Below are 17,126 nucleotides of genomic sequence, written 5' to 3' on the forward strand. Positions count from 1 at the left end.
TGCGTACGCTTCCGACCCGGAAAATGCTGCCAAGCAAGCTTTGGGAGCGTTCGGAGAAGTTGATCTCTGGAGCGCTAAAAAAAAAACATAGGCCGAAAGTGAAATTAGTTACTGCCAAAACATTCACAAAATCGCTTCGCTTTTTAATGAAACTATAAGAAAGTGCAGTTTTTGATTCCCAGAAATGAGCGAAGCGAAATTTCGATCCAGTTTGCGATTAAATTTGAAAGCGATTCGGCCTATGTTTTTTTTTTTGCGCTCAAGCAGTGAGATTGTGCACTTCCTGACTCTTTTTTTTTTTTTTTTTTTCGCTCTTGCGCACAGCTGCACAGTGGGTAAACCTTCCAGCTTGCTCGGTTCTGTGGTTGATCCAATAAAACAAACCTCCTTTTCGCTCGAGTTCATCGGTTCCGCTCTTTCGATCCAATTTACAGAAATGGAAGATCGACACCAGAGTGGCCCATCTCTGGTGTCGTGCGGTTTGTTTGGCTGATGATCGCTGCGGCAGATTGGCAGAATTTCAGATTTGTAGAACGAACATTCACAAATTTTGCAATCTTGGTTCACTCTTCTTCTCCTTCAACAAACTTCCCCCTTCCCCCCCCCCGCCCGCTTCCCCCCTGTGTTTCAAAAAGGCAAATCAATAAAAGAGATGGAAGAGGACGAATTCAATGTTGCAGCGCTGCTTGCGCCTTCGCCCGCGGTGGTCGCAGCGCAGTTGGCTGCTCAGCAAGCCGCGGCCGACGCCGAAGCCGATCGCAAGCGCAAGGCCCGTCCCGCTGCGCTGCTCGACGCGCTCCTCGACGCCCCGACGGTGGTTCAGGATCCAGCTGCTGCATCCGCCTCGGGCGATGTGTTTAGCTCAATCCCCCTCGACCAGCAGCAGCAGCAGCAGCAATCTGGGGGATTGGTCGAACCCCCTGCGACCAAAGCGCTCCCTGTGCACGATCCGCTGTCGACGCCCGACGGCATTTTCGACGAGGCCGAGGTGTCTGGCTCGGGCGAGCGCTACGAGGCTGTCGAGGAGGACCACACTGCGCTGATTGACGACGCGGCCGCCTTCGGCAAGAAGAAGAAGCCCAAGTCAAAGCCAAAGCCAAAGCCGACCAAGTCAAAGCAGGCTGTCAAGAAGCCCAAGCAGCTGTTTGACGATGACGACGACGACGACGAGAACGACGCGTCAACACTGCAGCAGCAGAAGCAGAATCAAACGGAAGGTGGAGAGCGAGACCAAGGCGAGGACGACGATGAGGTCGGCAACGACGAGGATGAAGACGACGACGAGGAGGATGACCAGTCAGGCGGTCGGGCCAGAATGTCACTGCAGTGAGTCAAATCCCAAATCGCAGACCGTCTCTCTCTCGGGTTGGGGGTGAAGAGGGTGGCGATGCTGTATGTGATGCTGATGGTGGTGGTGGGTGGATGGGTGGGTCGCAGTCGAGAGAGAAGGGGACGAGATTGAATGATGGGAAGATGAAACAGAACGAAAAGCGGAGCAATTCAACTTCCCACTCGAAACGGTCAAAACCTTGCTGGGAACGCAAGCAGTCAGAGCGCAACGAATCGTGACTTACTCGAGGAAGTAGGGCGGACGGGGAGGAGGCGGGAAGGACGGGCGGTGAAAGGAGGAAAGTCGATAGGAACGCTTGAGGCTTGCACACAAATCACTCACCTCACCATCACCCCCTCACTTGGATGTTTGCTCTAGAGCCGAATGGGACGAAACCTTCACCGGAAACGAGTTTATGCTGTCGCTCAAGGCGCGGGGTCTGACTGGCACACTGCGCGCCTCGCGCTTCCGCAGCGTCGGTTGGAAGGTACGGCACGCGTCGTTGCTGTCACCCTGGTGGTTGTTGATCTTGACAGAGCTTTGCGAGAGCTAACAACCTTGCTGTATATTCCTTATTGGGGAACAGCTGTTTTTGGGAGCTCTGCCGCATGACCGCTCGCAGTGGCTTGCCTCCACCCTCAAAGATCGCGAAGAGTACGCTCAGCTGCGCAAGTCGACCGAGTTGGATCCTCACGAGGTTCCCAGTGACGATCTGATGACCAACAACCCGCTGTCCGCTGCCGAGAATGTCAGTTTTGGAACAAAAACGGTCAGCTGGCAAATCTTTCAAAGGTCTGTGCTTTAACATTGTTTTTTTGTAAATTGTTCTGTCTGTCTGCAGAACCCCTGGCAACAGTACTTTAAGGACCGAGAGTTGCGTCAAGTGATCAAGCAGGATGTCACCCGCACGTGCGTATCGGTTTGACGTTTGCTTTCTTCACGCTAGTCATCGTAAATACTGAAATCGCGCTTCATTGGCTCTGCACTCTAGATTCCCAGAGAGCGAGTTCTTCCAGTCTTCTCCCCTTCAAGAAATGATGCTCAACATTCTCTTCTGCTACACCCGCACACACTCGGACCTGTCGTACCGTCAAGGCATGCACGAGCTTCTCGCGCCCATTCTCTTCTTGATGCACAAGGAGTGCAAGCAGTATGACCGCGCTTCGAGGTAAAGTTGTAGGCGTCGTCGTACCGCTGTCTCTGTGGTTTGCTTGTTGTCGATACCAACAGCAATTGTGTGTCTGTTTAGCGAAATTTCGGATGAAATCCGCACAATGCTCGATGCAAGCTTCATTGAGCACGACGCGTACGTGCTCTTCTCCAAGGTCATGAGCGCGACTGCCGATTGGTATGCACAAGGCGATGCCCCGAAACGAGTGGTGAGTATTGAGCTGCTTGCACTGCAATTTGAAAACAAAAAAACTTCTGGCTGCTGATTCTGACGTCGTTTTTTTGAACAGCCCAAGCCGGCTCCGACGTTCATCACGGCGCCTTTCGCTGACGCCAAAGAGGAAGAACAAGAGAAGGTGCGTGTTGATCGTCGCGTCACACTGCTTCCCTCGTGGCTCACTGATCATCTCTGCTTCGATCCAGACTTCGGACATTGTCAAAAAGCTGAAGCACATTCAGCACAAGCTCTTGCAAGACGCAGACCCTACCCTCTACGCCCATCTGCAAAACCTGCAAATCGAGCCACAACTCTACGGACTGTACGTGATTTCAGCTCTTCTCGTTGATTGTTGTTGAACAGTTGTCTTGTTCATTTGTTTTCCCTGACGTTGACGTTGACGCTGGATTCTCTTCTTTGCTTCTTTTTTTTTGATTCGGATCAGCCGGTGGGTCCGCTTGCTTGTCGGCCGAGAGTTCCACATGGACGATGTGATTACCATCTGGGACGCCATCTTTGCGGACAGCCCATTCTTGTCGCTTATTGACTACTTTTGCGTGGCCATGCTGCTCTACATCCGAGAACCTCGTGAGTTTCTTTGCTTTGCACGTTGTGTATGACTTTTTTTTCGAAATTTCTGACCCTCTGGTCGATGGTCTGCAGTTTTGATTAGCGACTACATGGGCTGCCTCAAGCGCCTGATGCGCTTCCCACCAGTCGAGGACGTGGTTGCGCTGGTCGAGCGCGCTCTCGAGCTGCGCGAACCGCGCACTGGTCGCACAGACCGACGCCCTCAACAAGCGAGCTCGGCCGTTCCGCCTGCCGTCATCAATTTCGCGGCAACGTCGGCTCCCAGCGTCTCGGTGGCCAGCTCCTCGACCAGCCAATACGTGCCGCCATCCAGTCGTGGGCAGTTTTTGTCCGCTGGAGCGGCAACCAAGCACCACCCTGCTCCCAAAAAGGTAATGGCTTCTTTTTTGTTTCTTTGTTTTCTTTTTTTCTTTTTTCATGTTTGTTTCAACTCTTTTATTTTTTTCCCCGACGCTGCGGGCTCAACAACATTTTTTTTTTTGATGTTGGTGTCCATGAACAGGACAAGGCGTCAACTCTGTTCAACATCATTGGCTCGACGACGTCCAGCATCAAGGCCGCCGTGACCAAGGCCGCAACCAACTCGTCGTCGTCGTCGTCCTCTCACTCACAGCGCTCTGCTGGTGGCTACTCTGCCGGCGCTTCGACCACTCAAGCTGCTTCACGGCCCGGCCGCTCCGGCAGCGTGAATGGTCCCGGCCCGAAGAACTCGCAGCTGGAGGAAGCGCTTGCCACCGTGCGCACCATGAACGCGCACTGCGGTGAGCAAATGCAAGGGTTTATCCGCACGCTTGAGGCGCAAGTTCTCGGCAAAGTCGCACCAAACCGCGAGACGGCACTTGTTGCGCTTGCGGGACTGAAGCAGATCAAGGACATGCTTCGCGGCAATCTGCCGTTCGATGCATCGCAAGCAGGCGGCGCCGTCGACGCGGACTCGTTGCACAACAGCAGCAACGATCTGGCCGCACTGGACGACGATGACGACCACGTCCTTCGCCCGGCCACCATCATCTCCCCGGCAGCGGCCGCGCTGGATGCGCCCGACAACATTTTCGGACCCGGTCCGGATGTGATTGCTGCGCCCGTCGAGCTCGTTGGAGGGGATGCGCAAGACGACGAGGCAGCCACGATTGAGGACGTCTCCAAGCCCTCCATCACGGCGAAAGCCGCGGCGGCGCTCATGTTTGGTGACGATGAAGACGCAGACACGAGCGCAGCAGCTGCCCTCCTGAAGACCAACGGAGCCAACAAGGTCGCCTCGACACCAGTGGCATCTGCAGCAGGCAGCACCAGCAAGAATGCCAAGGACTCAAACCGCGGTGCTCAAGCCAAACCCTCGACTGCTGCCAGCGGTCCTGTCGTTGCTCCAAGCAAGTCGACCATTGTCAACAACATTTTCTCGGCAGGTCTGGATGATGAGAATGAGGACATTTTCAGCGTGGCCAAGCAGCGCAAGGAGGACGATTCAAACCACTTTGTGAGCTCTATCGGCAAGAACACTGCAGCAAAAGACGTGGATGCCATTCTCGGAGGCCCGTCCCCTGCCAAAGGCGGCTCTCGCCTTGACTTTTTGTAACGCCGTACACTTGCTTGATGGCGCACAGCTGGGTGGAGTTTCTGTGGTGTGATTTTTGTCGTGATTTTTTTTTTTGTTTGTTTGTTTGGTTTCATTTCTTCTTCCTCGCTGAAGAAGTGATGGCTTGTTTGTCAAAATTCAACTTTACAATGTCGAAATTGTATTACGAACTCAAACCCAACAAGTAATCGAAAAAAAAAGGACAACTTCACAACAGAGAGAACAATTAAAAGTTAAGTGGACGAGACTGCCGCTGCACGACTGCTCTCAGCAAAACGAAGCTTCTCCGCTTGGAATTGAAGTCGCTCCACTAACAAGGCTTGCCGTTGAGTCTCGAGCTGCGAGTAAGCAAAAGAGATAAGCAGGATAGAGGGGGAGTGGAATGAGCGAGATTGGCAAACGCAAGTGTCGAAAAGTAAAAAAAAAAAAAAAACAATCGAAGCGACTCACCTGCTGTCGCTCCTTCTCAACAATCGCCTCAAGCTCTTCGAAATTCTTGAGCTTGAGGTCAAGCTTTCGTAGTTGGGTGTCCAGCAAGTGACCGAGTACGGCGTACGCCTTCTTCTCTTCAGCAAGTGCAATAACCTGTTTTTTGTTTTTGTTTTTTTTTTTCGCAGAAATTGAGTTGCCAGAGAACTGGGGACAGAGGAGCCCATCAAAACAGTGCACTTACCTTTGCTCGCACGGCAGCGGACGCGATAGCAGTGGCAGCAGCAGTCGACACATTGGAGGCCTTGCGAGACGTCTACCAAAATGTAAGGTAATGGTTAGCATCGAGCGAACAAACGCTGAAATCATCAGACACAAAAGGGGAGGGGAGGAAGGGATGCTGTACCTCATCCGACACATCCATTGCAACTGGCTTGTGGTCGCCGTTGGACAGGTTCTCGGAGGGAGCGCCGCCAGCCGCGACAATGGCAGCGCGAGCAGCAGCCGCTGCGACTGCCGGCTCCACACTGCCAGCAAGGAAGGTGATGGTGGCCATGACGGGATTCGCTGCGCTACTGAACGGCGTGGGTTGGTGTGCTAGCGGACCCAATGAGGAGCCGGCCGCAGACTCCAAGAATGGCTCTTCAATTGGCAGTCGGAGGAACCGCAAGACGCACTCCTCGTGTGTCCGCGTGCCAACATGCTCTGAAACCTTGTTCCAGTCCTCCTTGAACATCTCAATGCCCTCCAGAAGCAAAAGTGTTTCTTCGTCGCTCCACTCGGTCAGATCGGCAGTCTCTACTCGCGAAAAGTCTGCTGGTTTCAAGGAGGCCGGGAGATGACCTGTGCCGAATCAAGCAACCCAGAACATATCGGAGGCAACATAAACACACACACACACAGACCGGGTCAGTCCCACCGTGTCACTTTCAACACCACCCTGGAAAAGGAATTTTTACCTTGCAAGTAGCACGTCCCGCACACTCGCACATCCTGAGTCTGCGACTGATAGAATCCACTGGCACAGGCGCTTGTGCAGCTTGCGCACTTGATGTTCGCGCCGTGGTACGTGTCGCCGCGAGGGAGGGATGGCAGAGAGCCGCCTCGTGGTGTTGCGGGAGCACTCGTTGCGGCATTGCTGGCAACGGAATCCGCCGCCACGCTTGCCACGGATGGTCCCGAGGAGGCAGTCTCGCTGACAGCACTCGTGCTGTTTGCGGTGCCAGAGGCAGAGGAGTGGTTGGCGGCTTGGACGAGCGAGGTAAAGGACGGGCCGGCATGCCAGCCGGCAGGAGTGTCGTACACGATGCCGAAATGGGATGTTGACGGCGGGCCGACGGGTGATGGCCGTACTTCCGGATCCACTTGGTAATTGATAATGCCCCAGTGCTCGAGGAAGGCGTGCACGCGAAGAATCGCACAGACGTCGCCAGCGAGGTTTCGACGGCACGCAGTCGCGGTCAGGTACTCGAGCGGGTTGAGGCGGTAGCAGTCGACCATAAAGTTGCGATACGCAATATAGATTTCGGGCGTCTTTGAGCGGTTGCGCCCGTTGAAGAACTCGGGCAGCGCACGGCGCTCGATCGTGTGAAGGGCATTGTAGTCAAACCAAGCGGCAAAGCTCGGCACCAACAGCGGGTGGGTCTGTTCCGCCAGCACCTGCGTGGACGGGAATGACGAGTACGCTGGTGCCTGGATCAGTCGAGTGACGGTTGAGTTTGAGCCGACTTGGTGTCCAGCAGCAGTGGTCGCAGGAGCAGTCGTGGAGTTGGAAGCGGCCTTCGATCCGCCCGCCGCAGCAGACGGAGCACTGCCATCCGCAGCACCGCCCGTCGCACTCGTAGCAGCAGCCCCAGCACCAACACCAGCACCAGCAGCACCGGTCGTCGCCGTAGTCGCTGCAGCAGTCGCAGCACGATCGCTCTCGCTGCTCTCATCGTCGTCCGCCTTCGACGCGCGCTCGCTTGCTGCGCCCACTGTCGCCCGCATCGCCTGCATCACCACCGCCACTCGATGCCATTGTCGTCGTGTTCGTGTTCGTGGTCGTGTTCGTGGTCGCTGCTGCTGCTGCTGCTTCGGCCTTCTTGTCGGATTGCTCCTCGTCCTCGTCCTCGCTTCGGCGGCGCTTGTTGTTGTTGCTGTTGCTCTGCTGCGGCAGTCCTGCGGCGTCCATGGCGTTTTGGAACTTTTTTGCTTTATCAATTGAAAACCAGAATCGCGACGTGAAACTTGAACAGCGTCGAACAACCAACAAAGTGAGTGAACTTTGAATCAAAAAAAAAAAAAAAAAAAAATCGGAGATCGCAAAAAAAAAAAAAAAAAAAATTGGCGCCAAATCTCAAATTGGATTTTTGGATTGTGGATTTTGGATTTCATTTGGTTTTGGTTTTGTTTTTTTTCCAATGCAACCAACGATAGTTTTGTGCAGAATGTACTAATGATTGAGATACAAGAAAAACTTTCATAAACAAAATTGAAGGCATTCAAAGGCGATGGATGGTTGCAGGATCCGACAAGGAGGCGACGGTGGAAAGCTGGTCCCACCACTTGTAAAGGAAGGTTTCGACAATCAGCTTAAACCAGGGCGTTACGGGCATGCCATTTGCTTCTGTAACGAGGGGAGCGGGGGTGGGATGTGCAATCAATAAAAGACACACAGTGGCACAAACAAACAAAACAAAACAAAACAAAAACAAAAAAAACCTGGCTTACCCGCATCTGACAGTAGCCGCTTGAGCTCGTCTTGCGACAAGTACCGGTAGCTCTTGACTTCGTTGGGATTGGCATTCACGTTGACGTCTCGCTGGAGGAAGAGAATGTAATCCACTTTCAAAGCAACGAAACGAACGATTAGCTCGAACTTTCACGAAGCAAAACACATCTGCATGCGTTTACCTTCGTGCTCGCCCCACTTGCCGTCGGAAGGAGCCTTGTAGTGGATGCGCGTTAGGTAGTTGAAGGCATCAAGAGGAACCTGCAGCGATATATCACGACAAGTGTTAGTAAAAGCGTTTCGATTCACCTCGTATTGTCGTTCGCCATACCTCGTCGGGCTTTATTCCAAGCTCTTGCTCGAGCTTGCGCTGGGCTGCTCGCTTGACGCCTGCGGAAACAGGGGCGAATGTGAGTCAAGGAAAGGCTCGGGATGCAAATTTGGCGGATTCTTGTGCAAAAAATCAATGAACAGCACTCACCGACGGCACCGGCCTCCTCGAGCTCGCCGGCAATGTACAGCGGATGCGAGCAGCACGTGTTGGTGTAATGGCCTGGGAAGGTGATTTTCTCGTCCGCACGCTGTTGCAGCAAAAGCTCGCCCTTCGAGTTGAACAAGAAGACTGAGAATGCTCGGTGCAGCATGCCCTTGTTGATATTCTCCATCAAATGGCCTGCTCAGAGTATTCCAAGAGCAGATCAACGTGAGTGTAGTTTCAATCTCCATCTCTTTCAGCGTTCCCAAATCCAAGTTACAAGCCGGCAAAAAGTGACTATTTCGCCACTTCAACCCCTCCCAATCCAAACAAAACAAAAGCCCTCTTCAAATTCAATGTTCGGATTTTCATCTGGGGCTCTGATCCCACCATTACCATACCATTACCATACCATGCGTGGTTTGCTTTGATCACTGTCCAGCGTTCTTTTTCTCCAGTGCTCAAATCGTACCATTTTTTCTTTTTTCTTTTCGCTCCCTGCTTTGACTCTTACTGCCATTCAATCGCGCTCCATCTCAACATCCCTTGCTTCTGTTGCTTCACTTTACTTCACTCGACCATTTTGCGCCTCGTGGACTGTTGCCCCACGACTGCCACCCCCCAGACGAAAATCCCCTTCCACTCGTCTCTATTTCAAGTGGCGTGATTCTTTCCGTTTCGCTCCCCCCACCTCGCTCACAATAACACAGTTCGACCATTCTGGACCAACTCATCACGTCGCTTGCCATTGCGAATTGACAAAGCAAATGCGATGCTTTCCAATGGAGCTCTCATTGGTCTCTGTCGTTGGATCGTTCGACGGCAAGCTACAGCGGCGAAACGTTCAGTTCAGTTCAGTTCGGCTCAGTTCCATACAGTTCTTCTTGCTCTCGGGACCAACGGCGCGGTCGTCCTCGTCGACCAGAATGCACACTTCTTCCATCAGTCGCACTTGCTCGGCGTCGTAGCCAGCGAGGTGGTCATCGCCGGACGAGGTCGTCATCGTGGCCTCTGCCGTCACCATTGTGAAGAGTGTGTGGAACGAATGGAATAAAAAGAAAAGAGTGAGCCCTCCAATCGTCTCAGAACGAACACACTAGAATGGGGAAAGTCGATTGAAACGTAATAATGGTTGGGCGCTTTGGAAGAATCAAAGAACAGAACCGCGGGCAATGTGAAGCTGCAAAACGAAACTCTGCTTCAACCCATCTCATCCCAGCTCCTCCATCCCTTCCATCGAGTTGAAATATTTTTACGAATGGGAATGACGAATGCCAGTTATAATCAATTTGGATACTACGGTAGCTCAGTCTGCAGTTCGAGAGCGAGAGAGTGTGTGTGGCGGACGATGCTGCGGACGACAGCATGGCAAACTCCGATTCGCCGCGCTGCGCTCTGGGCAGGCTCAACCACCCCGACCGGTGCGGATTCTGGTCGTAAGCAGCCACAGCTGCAGCTGGCTCCAACGGCCGTCGAGTACGACCCGGCAGCAGTCTCGGTCTACATGCATTGGCCGTACTGCTCGCGCATCTGCCCGTACTGCGCATTCAACAGGTTAGACCACTGCCACTGGGATATGAATGGTCAATTCTATGGGCATTGGATGTAGCTTTCTTGTGTTTTCACGCTCCTTCAGCGTCGTATCTCACTCGATTCGGATCAAACCTTTTTGCCAACTCGCAACAGAACATTGATGGACAAATCGGTCGACGTCGCACGGATGCAACGCGCAATGGTCACGGAACTCGGTGCGCAGTTGGCACATATTGGCCCAGGGCGCAAGATTTCCAGTGTGTATTTTGGCGGCGGTACGCCATCGCTCGCTCCACCGGGATTGGTCAAAGACCTCTTGCACACCCTGCGCGCGTACCAGCCGGATTTGCCGAGTGGCATGGAAGTCACACTTGAATTCAATCCTATCCAGTGCCATGGATCTGGTGGACTCGAACTGCTGCAGAGCTTTGCCGCTGCGGGAGTGACGCGCGCATCCCTCGGCGTACAAACGTTCAACCCGGTGCACCTGAAGACATTGGGCCGAGACCACACTCCGGAACAAGCGCTGGATGCGTTGCAGAACGCGCGTGCAGTGTTTCCAGGCCGGGTGTCGCTCGATCTCATGTTTGCCACCCCGACACAAACGATTCGCGACTGGGAAGAAGACTTGCAGCTCGCCGTGGCGCACGCCGATGCTCACATCTCGCTCTACCACCTCACGCTGGAAAAGGGCACAAGTTTCTTTACCCGGCACAGCCGAGGTGCTCTAGCCTTGCCCAATGACGACCAGGCAGGCGACATGCTGGAACTCGCCAGTCGCACGCTCTCCTCGCATCAACCCCGCCCGTGGCATCGCTATGAGGTGGCCAATTTTGCACAGCCCTCGCACGAAAGCCAGCACAACCTTGGATACTGGGCAGGCAATGACTATCTCGCCATTGGACCGGGAGCGCACGGACGGGTGACCCTTCCGCCATTGCCAGCTGCTGGCACGAACGCCACCAGCACTTGGCGTCGTTTTGCGACCGTGCAACAGCGCAGCACGCCCCACTGGCTGCAGAGCGTGGAGACTCGAGGACGCGGAACACACCGTGAAGAGCAGCAGACACCTGTCGACCGGTTGCAAGAAGTGCTCACAATGGCGCTTCGAACCCGACGCGGCATCACGACAAGGGCATGGGATGCACACTGTTCGCAGCTGTCGTCGCATTTGTCTGCGCCAATTCCCACCCTGGCTGCGCTCGTTTGTGATGAGTCCGAAAAGTCGCTCCAGCATTCGACCACGCAATTTCTGCGCGCTGCGCTGGACAACGGTGCCATCGAGTTGGATTTGGACGGACTCCGGGTTGTCCAATTGCATCTTCTCGACGAGATCATGTCGTGGCTTCTGCTGCGATTGGAGCAGCTTCTGAGCAGTGGCAGAAGGTAGTGGCGGACGGATTTGTCTTTCAGGGAGAAATAAAGGCCCGCTTTGGGTCTGCTAGTGTGTACGTAACGCACCCAAACTTGCTTTATTGGGAAAACCGGCTTTGCAAAACAGCAACCGCAGTCCGTTCCTCTACTGCACAATAGCAACCGCAGATTTCCAGATCGGTCTTTTTTGCACTTTTTACACGAGTGGGGTTTGTTTTCCCATCACACATTCGCACATGGCCTTCATTTATGCGTTCTCGTACTTCATTAGCGCACACCCGTTTTCGGTCTTTACTAACATTTGCTGCACGACGTTTGTTGAATAAAAAAGCATTTGCTTCATCCATTTCGTCTAGCGTTGCAGCATCCAATATCAGCTGAAATCTCCATCTTGTTTCCATCTCCCCACCTGCACTGCTGCTGCTGATTGATTCGCTGGCGGTTTTTGTGTTCATATGTCCTTTTCATTACCAAATAAAACCCCCTCCCGTGTCAGATGTTGGTTTTTAGTCAAGGTCGGCCGATCCCTCCACAATCCGATTCGTCGCGGTTTTGTACCTCTCTCTCCTTGTGTCAACTCGCCGTGTACCCCATCCTCCTCCTCCCCTCCCCCTCATTCCATACTTGACATTTATTTGTCTTGCTCTCTAGTTCATCTCGTGTCGTCGCAACTCCCTGTGTCTCCTTGTATTCTCGTTTGATTTTTCTTCCGTTTTTTTTTTTTTTTAGAACCTGATTCGTGAGAACGACAATCCTAACTTTATTTTTGATTCTTTTTTTTTTCCCCCCCTTTATTTTTTTTTTCCGTTTCGTTCAAATTCGGGCCTTCCTTGCGCAAGTCAGTCCTGTTCTGCAGTGTTTTCTCCTGTCGTGTCGGGGGCGCTGGCTGTCTTCGTGTCGGGGTGCGTGTTTGGGGGAAAAAAAGCCCAAAAAAACAAAAACACACACAAACAAAACGCCTCCAAAAAACAAAAAAAATCACAAGTTCCGATAACCGTATTCGTGGTTTCTCACACGCGGACAACAGACACACGGGGGTTCGGTCGTTCGTGTCACTCTCCTTCAAACAAAACATCCAGATCACGCTGCGTACCAAGCGTTATTCCCCAATTGCTTGACAACAAAACGACGAGCGCGACCAGCAGCCAAGGACAAGAACGAGAAGAACAAGAACGAGAACGAGAAGAAGAAGAAAAAAAGGGGGGAAAAATAATATTACAACAAAAACACACACCAAAAAGTCATGAGCCGAAAGGGGGAGGGTGCTGATCCAGGCGACCGCAGCCACACCGCCGCAAGCGGGGCAGGGAACATGTCGGGCGGCGGGATGCCTGGAATCCCATTCAGCAGTGTCACTGTGCATGGGAATGGGTATCCGAGAAATACTGCCAGCAACGGCAGCGCGGGAGACGCGGCGCACCAGCTGTACCACCACCCGATGCAGCAGCAGCAGCAACGATACCGACAAGAACCGCAGCCTCAGCTTCATCAGCAGCAGCAGCCATTCGGTCCCACCGCGTTTCCCAACCACCTCCACCACCCGAGCCACATGAGTCTGCCTGAATCCTACCATGCGTCTGTATCAGCAGCAGCAGCAGCCGCAGCAGCAGGAGCAGGAGCAGGAGGAGGAGCAAGTTTTGTTTCAGCGTCGTCCAACCTCATTCCCGAGCGGCATCCGATGCAAAGTGCCCACCCCGCGCACGTCATCTACCTCCCACAACAACATCAGCAGCAGCAGCATCAACAACCACAGCCATCCTTGCAGCAGCAGCAGCCGGCGATGCAGCAGCCAGCGCAGGCAATGTTTGGCTCTGGCTCGCTGCTGCAAAGTCAGAACCAACAAGGTGTGAAGTCCACTCCTCCTCCCCCTCCAAGTCATCTGCTCCACTCGTTCCAACCACACCAACCGCCCCACCTGCAGGAGCAGCCCCAGCCACATCAACTCTATCCTCAGCTCCATCCACAGCAACAACTACTACAACAGCAGCAGCAGCAGCAGCAGCACGGTTCAAACCAGTCGTGTTCCACCCCGTTTCCCACTTCTTCTTCAGCTGCTTTGGCGCCATCGCAAATGGCGCTGCACCTCTCACACCCAAGTGGTGACCCGCCATCAGCATCGCCATCATTAGCCTCACTACAGCAGCATCAGCAACAGCAACAGCAGCAGCAGCAACAACAGCAACAGCAGCATCCGCTGCCAAACGGCACAAACCACAGCGCTCATATCGCGTTACACGCGTCGCCACCACCGCCCCAGGTCGCCTCCTCGGCGCGTCTGCCGCCCCAGTCCCAGCAGCCACAGCAGCAGCAGCAACTACAGTATCAGTACCAGCAGCCGCAGATGCAGATGCAGCCGCAGATGGCCATGCAGCTCGTCAACGTTGCCGGCCAACCGCATCAACCGCAGGTCCCCTTCCTCGGTTCCTCTCCTCAGCAGACGCAGTACGCACCGTCGTTCCAGACCCAGCCCCAGCCCCAGCAGCAGCAGCAAGCGTCGTTCCAGGTCTACCCCCACCATCCGATTCAGCAGCAGCAGCAGCAGCAGCAGCAGAGTGGCGGAGCAGTCGTGTTGAGCGCTGGGAAACCTTCCGTCTTGAACGGCAACGTTGTTGCTCTGCCGACCCCATCATCGTCGTCATCGTCGTCCCCGGCGTCCATGTGGCTCGGCAAGAGTGGCAGCGATCTCTCTCAGGGTAGCAATTTTATGGTCGCAGTGCCTCCCTCTCAGCAGCAGCAGCAACTCCAACAACAACAACAACAGCAACAACAACAAACGAGCTCACACGGACACAATAATGGACCCGTCACTGGACCAGCCTACTATGTGCTGAACGGCGCGTCCTACGCACCCCAGCCACCACAGCAGGCAGCAGCAACGACTTTGTCAGCAGGCTCAGGGTCGGTCGGCATCGCGGAGCAGCCGAGACCAGTCCTTTTCGATCAGCAGCAGCAGCAGCAACAGAAACTCCCCGCCACGATGCTCGCCAGCAGCACGTACACGTATGTGTCATCCCCGCACCACCCCATGCTGGGCGGCGGGCCACAGCATCAACCGCCTCCCTCAATGATGCTGCTGTCTCAAGCGCTGAACCAACAGCAGCAGCAGCAGCAGCAGCATCAACAACAAGCAGGAGGGCAGCAGCAAGGTCCGCTGATGCACCCAACGCCCTTTCACACTGCTCTGACTCCGCACCCGCAGCCCCACTACGCCCTCGCCCCGCACCAACAGCAAGGCCAGCATCAAATACAGCATTATGGCATGGGTGGCGGTGGCGGTGGCGGTCCGCAGCTCGTCTTCCAGGCGCCGTCAGCCGGACACTTTTACGGGGATCACGCGAGCGTGGCACAAAACACCCAACCGCAAACCCAACCTCCGCAGCAGCAGCAGCAGCAGGCCTTCCAGTACCCGCAGTTCCACCCCTCCTACCACCCTCATCAGCAGCAGCAGCAGATGCAGATGCAGATGCAGCCGCAGCAGCAGTACCAGCAACAGCAACACTTGCAGGGCGAGGGTGTGAAAGTGGCGACGGTGACGACGCCGCCTGTTACACCTGTCAACGGCAGCCAAACCGCATCGGCATCTGCACGGGCCGAGATGCCGCCCCAGCACCAACCCCAGCACCAACCCCAGCAGCAGCAACAGCAGCAGCAGCATCAACAACAGCTGCAACACCAACAGCAGCAGCAACAGCAGCAGCATGAGCATGCCGAAACAGCAGCCGCAACAGCCGACTCTGCTTCCAGTTCTTCCAGCGTTACCAAGCCAAAACCACACGTCGCGACCGCGTCAGGCACCACCGCTGCAAAACCATCATCCGCAGCAACAGGATCCGAGACTGCATCAGCACGGACGGACTCGGAAGCACCGTCAACTTTGCCCAGTTCTGCCGCCTCGTCCTCCTCCACTTCCACCGCTGCCGCCGCCCCCGCCGCCGCCACCCCCGCCGCTGCCCCCGCCGCAAAGGCCAGCAAAGCCAGCAAGTCAACAAGCAAGAGCACCAAGCAAGCTGCGTCCTCCAGGCATGCAGGGTCGCCAGGTGGCTCAGATGGCTCGTCGTCGGAAAAGTCAATGCAATACGACGAGGATGATTTCGACATGCGCGAGTACATGGGATACGACTCGGACGACTATTCGCTAGTCGAACGAGAGGCTGTCGACAATCAACCAACCTCAGGCACCAAACGCCGGCGAGCTGCGGACGACGATGGCGATGACTCGTATGTGTGATTGCGTTTTGGTTGAGTTTTTTCGCTTTCTGCTGCTACATCTCCGACTCATAACTAACTAACTGTACTGTACGACCTGCGTTTCTGCTGGTGACGTTGTGTGTGTGTGTGTGCGTGTGCGTGTGTGCGTGTGTGTGTGATATTGAAAAACAGTGCCAATGACTCTGGCCAAAGCGACGAAGAGGACGACGATGGCGAGGACGACGACGCAGACGACTACCGCAAGGGTGGCCGACGAGGAGGTCGCAAAGCGCGGGGTCGTTCCGGCAAGACCGCCAGTGGGCGTTCTGCAGCCACCCCCAAGAGCCGCAACAAGCGTGTTCGTGTGGACGCAGGTGCTGCAGACGGTGCCGCTGCCGCAGAAGGCTCAGGTACAGCCGACAGAAAAAATTTAAAAAAAACCACCACACTACATCTCTGCGCAAAATAGTGGATGAACAGGAGAGAGGATTGCTGAAAGAGCGACTGGCATGCACTCACCATCTTTTGTCTGTACTGGCTCTGCTCTGACTATTGTTCTTTTGAAAAAAAAAACGCAGAAGAACGTGGCGCACGTCGCCGCCAATCACGTCCAAAGGTGCCGTGGACGGACGAGGAGCATCGTCTGTTCGAGGAGGCACTCGAGCTGTATGGTCGCGACTGGAATCAGGTACATTATCCCGAGCTATGGAGTGACGCAGGGAGAGAGGGTGAATTTTGTTTGTGTACGAGAAAAGCTCAACTCGACGTGAAAAATGAACATCATACAGGTCCGCGAACACGTAGGAACAGGACGCGATACTTCTGCCATCCGTAGTCACGCGCAAAAGCATTTCATCAAGATGATGCTCGCTGAAATCCCGCTGCCTGCGAAGGTACAGCTTTGCTGCTGCAGATCGAGTTTCATTGTCGAGTTGCTGAATTGTCGAGTTGCTGAATTGTCTGGTCCTCACCTTCTTTTTCTGGTGCTGCTGATGTCGTTGCTGATGTCGCTGCTTCTGGCTGTAGGTTTGCGAAACGGGAGCAGGCTATTCTCTGTCTGGCAGACCCCTCGATCCAGAGGCAGGCAGCCTCCGAGCCTACCGCGAGCGTCCTGCAAATGCCGGGCGGCGTGGAGGACGCGTTCCCCATCCCAGTCAAGCTTCTTCATCTTCGAACGCCGCGGCGCCTGCCGATGCTGCTAATGCTGTGGCGGATGGCGACGAGGAAACGGATGGCAGCTCCGCCAACAGCACTCCGAAGCTTTCTGGAGCGTAACAACAGTTTTTCATTCCCGAGCTGTCGGCCGGACCGGCAACCCCAGCATGTGAATTGCGCTGCTGATAGGCAACAACAAGCAAAATCCGATCTGACCGCGACAATGCCCCCTCCAAAACAGCACCAGCGACGCGCAAATCTGTACTCGTTTGTACTTTACCTGTACTTTTAGCATAAATACAGTGTACCACTCCTGCTCCTGCTTTGCTTGACATACTACTTGAGCTCGTTTCTTGCCATTTCAATGGGGTTGAG

General features: G+C 54.5%; 5 protein-coding genes across 5 annotated transcripts; 3 read left to right on the forward strand and 2 right to left on the reverse strand.

The window, feature by feature from the left end:
- Window positions 1-576: 576 nt before the first annotated feature.
- CAOG_05581 (TBC1 domain family protein) lies at window positions 577-4,972 on the forward strand. Its single transcript, XM_004346204.2, has 11 exons — window positions 577-1,326; window positions 1,709-1,817; window positions 1,917-2,078; window positions 2,172-2,239; window positions 2,322-2,498; window positions 2,580-2,709; window positions 2,791-2,856; window positions 2,924-3,039; window positions 3,163-3,305; window positions 3,381-3,679; window positions 3,811-4,972. The coding sequence occupies exons 1-11, from the start codon at window positions 653-655 to the stop codon at window positions 4,882-4,884; spliced, it is 3,018 nt and encodes a 1,005-aa protein (XP_004346254.2). The 5' UTR covers window positions 577-652; the 3' UTR covers window positions 4,885-4,972.
- Window positions 4,973-5,117: 145 nt separating this feature from the next.
- CAOG_05582 (SWI/SNF and RSC complex subunit Ssr2) lies at window positions 5,118-7,486 on the reverse strand (the record flags this gene model as incomplete). Its single annotated transcript, XM_004346205.2, has 6 exons — window positions 5,118-5,222; window positions 5,335-5,469; window positions 5,558-5,629; window positions 5,720-6,156; window positions 6,273-7,211; window positions 7,291-7,486. 6 exons carry the CDS (start codon window positions 7,484-7,486, stop codon window positions 5,118-5,120), a joined length of 1,884 nt encoding a protein of 627 aa, XP_004346255.2.
- A 209-nt stretch (window positions 7,487-7,695) lies between these two features.
- On the reverse strand, window positions 7,696-9,557 carry CAOG_05583 (isopentenyl pyrophosphate isomerase). Its single transcript, XM_004346206.2, has 6 exons — window positions 9,378-9,557; window positions 8,508-8,699; window positions 8,358-8,416; window positions 8,209-8,287; window positions 8,026-8,139; window positions 7,696-7,921 (listed from the first exon to the last, which is right to left on the reverse strand). The coding sequence occupies exons 1-6, from the start codon at window positions 9,523-9,525 to the stop codon at window positions 7,797-7,799; spliced, it is 717 nt and encodes a 238-aa protein (XP_004346256.1). The 5' UTR covers window positions 9,526-9,557; the 3' UTR covers window positions 7,696-7,796.
- A 260-nt stretch (window positions 9,558-9,817) lies between these two features.
- Window positions 9,818-11,754, forward strand: CAOG_05584 (radical S-adenosyl methionine domain-containing protein 1). The gene is made up of 2 exons (XM_004346207.2): window positions 9,818-10,055; window positions 10,188-11,754. Exons 1-2 carry the CDS (start codon window positions 9,850-9,852, stop codon window positions 11,422-11,424), a joined length of 1,443 nt encoding a protein of 480 aa, XP_004346257.1. The 5' UTR covers window positions 9,818-9,849; the 3' UTR covers window positions 11,425-11,754.
- An 897-nt stretch (window positions 11,755-12,651) lies between these two features.
- Window positions 12,652-16,871, forward strand: CAOG_08902 (hypothetical protein; the record flags this gene model as incomplete). Its single annotated transcript, XM_011272262.1, has 5 exons — window positions 12,652-15,626; window positions 15,789-16,006; window positions 16,175-16,284; window positions 16,385-16,489; window positions 16,623-16,871. The coding sequence occupies 5 exons, from the start codon at window positions 12,652-12,654 to the stop codon at window positions 16,869-16,871; spliced, it is 3,657 nt and encodes a 1,218-aa protein (XP_011270564.1).
- Between the last annotated feature and the right edge of the window lie 255 nt (window positions 16,872-17,126).

This window comes from Capsaspora owczarzaki, assembly GCF_000151315.2.
Source record: "Capsaspora owczarzaki ATCC 30864 unplaced genomic scaffold supercont2.9, whole genome shotgun sequence".
NCBI classification, from domain to species: Eukaryota; class Filasterea; order Ministeriida; family Capsasporidae; genus Capsaspora; species Capsaspora owczarzaki.

Bases quoted from the DNA above. Each gene is read 5' to 3' on its own strand.
- CAOG_05584 (XM_004346207.2), top strand. From the start codon at position 9,850: ATGCTGCGGACGACAGCATGGCAAACTCCGATTCGCCGCGCTGCGCTC. The intron at 10,056-10,187 runs GTTAGACCACTG...AACTCGCAACAG, and splicing joins CCGTACTGCGCATTCAACAG to AACATTGATGGACAAATCGG.
- CAOG_05583 (XM_004346206.2), bottom strand. From the start codon at position 9,525: ATGGTGACGGCAGAGGCCACGATGACGACCTCGTCCGGCGATGACCAC. The intron at 8,140-8,208 runs GTAAACGCATGC...TTGCTTTGAAAG, and splicing joins CAAGTGGGGCGAGCACGAAG to TGGATTACATTCTCTTCCTC. The intron at 7,922-8,025 runs GTAAGCCAGGTT...CCCTCGTTACAG, and splicing joins GCGGCTACTGTCAGATGCGG to AAGCAAATGGCATGCCCGTA.
- CAOG_05581 (XM_004346204.2), top strand. From the start codon at position 653: ATGGAAGAGGACGAATTCAATGTTGCAGCGCTGCTTGCGCCTTCGCCC. The intron at 1,818-1,916 runs GTACGGCACGCG...ATTGGGGAACAG, and splicing joins TCCGCAGCGTCGGTTGGAAG to CTGTTTTTGGGAGCTCTGCC. The intron at 2,857-2,923 runs GTGCGTGTTGAT...GCTTCGATCCAG, and splicing joins AAGAGGAAGAACAAGAGAAG to ACTTCGGACATTGTCAAAAA.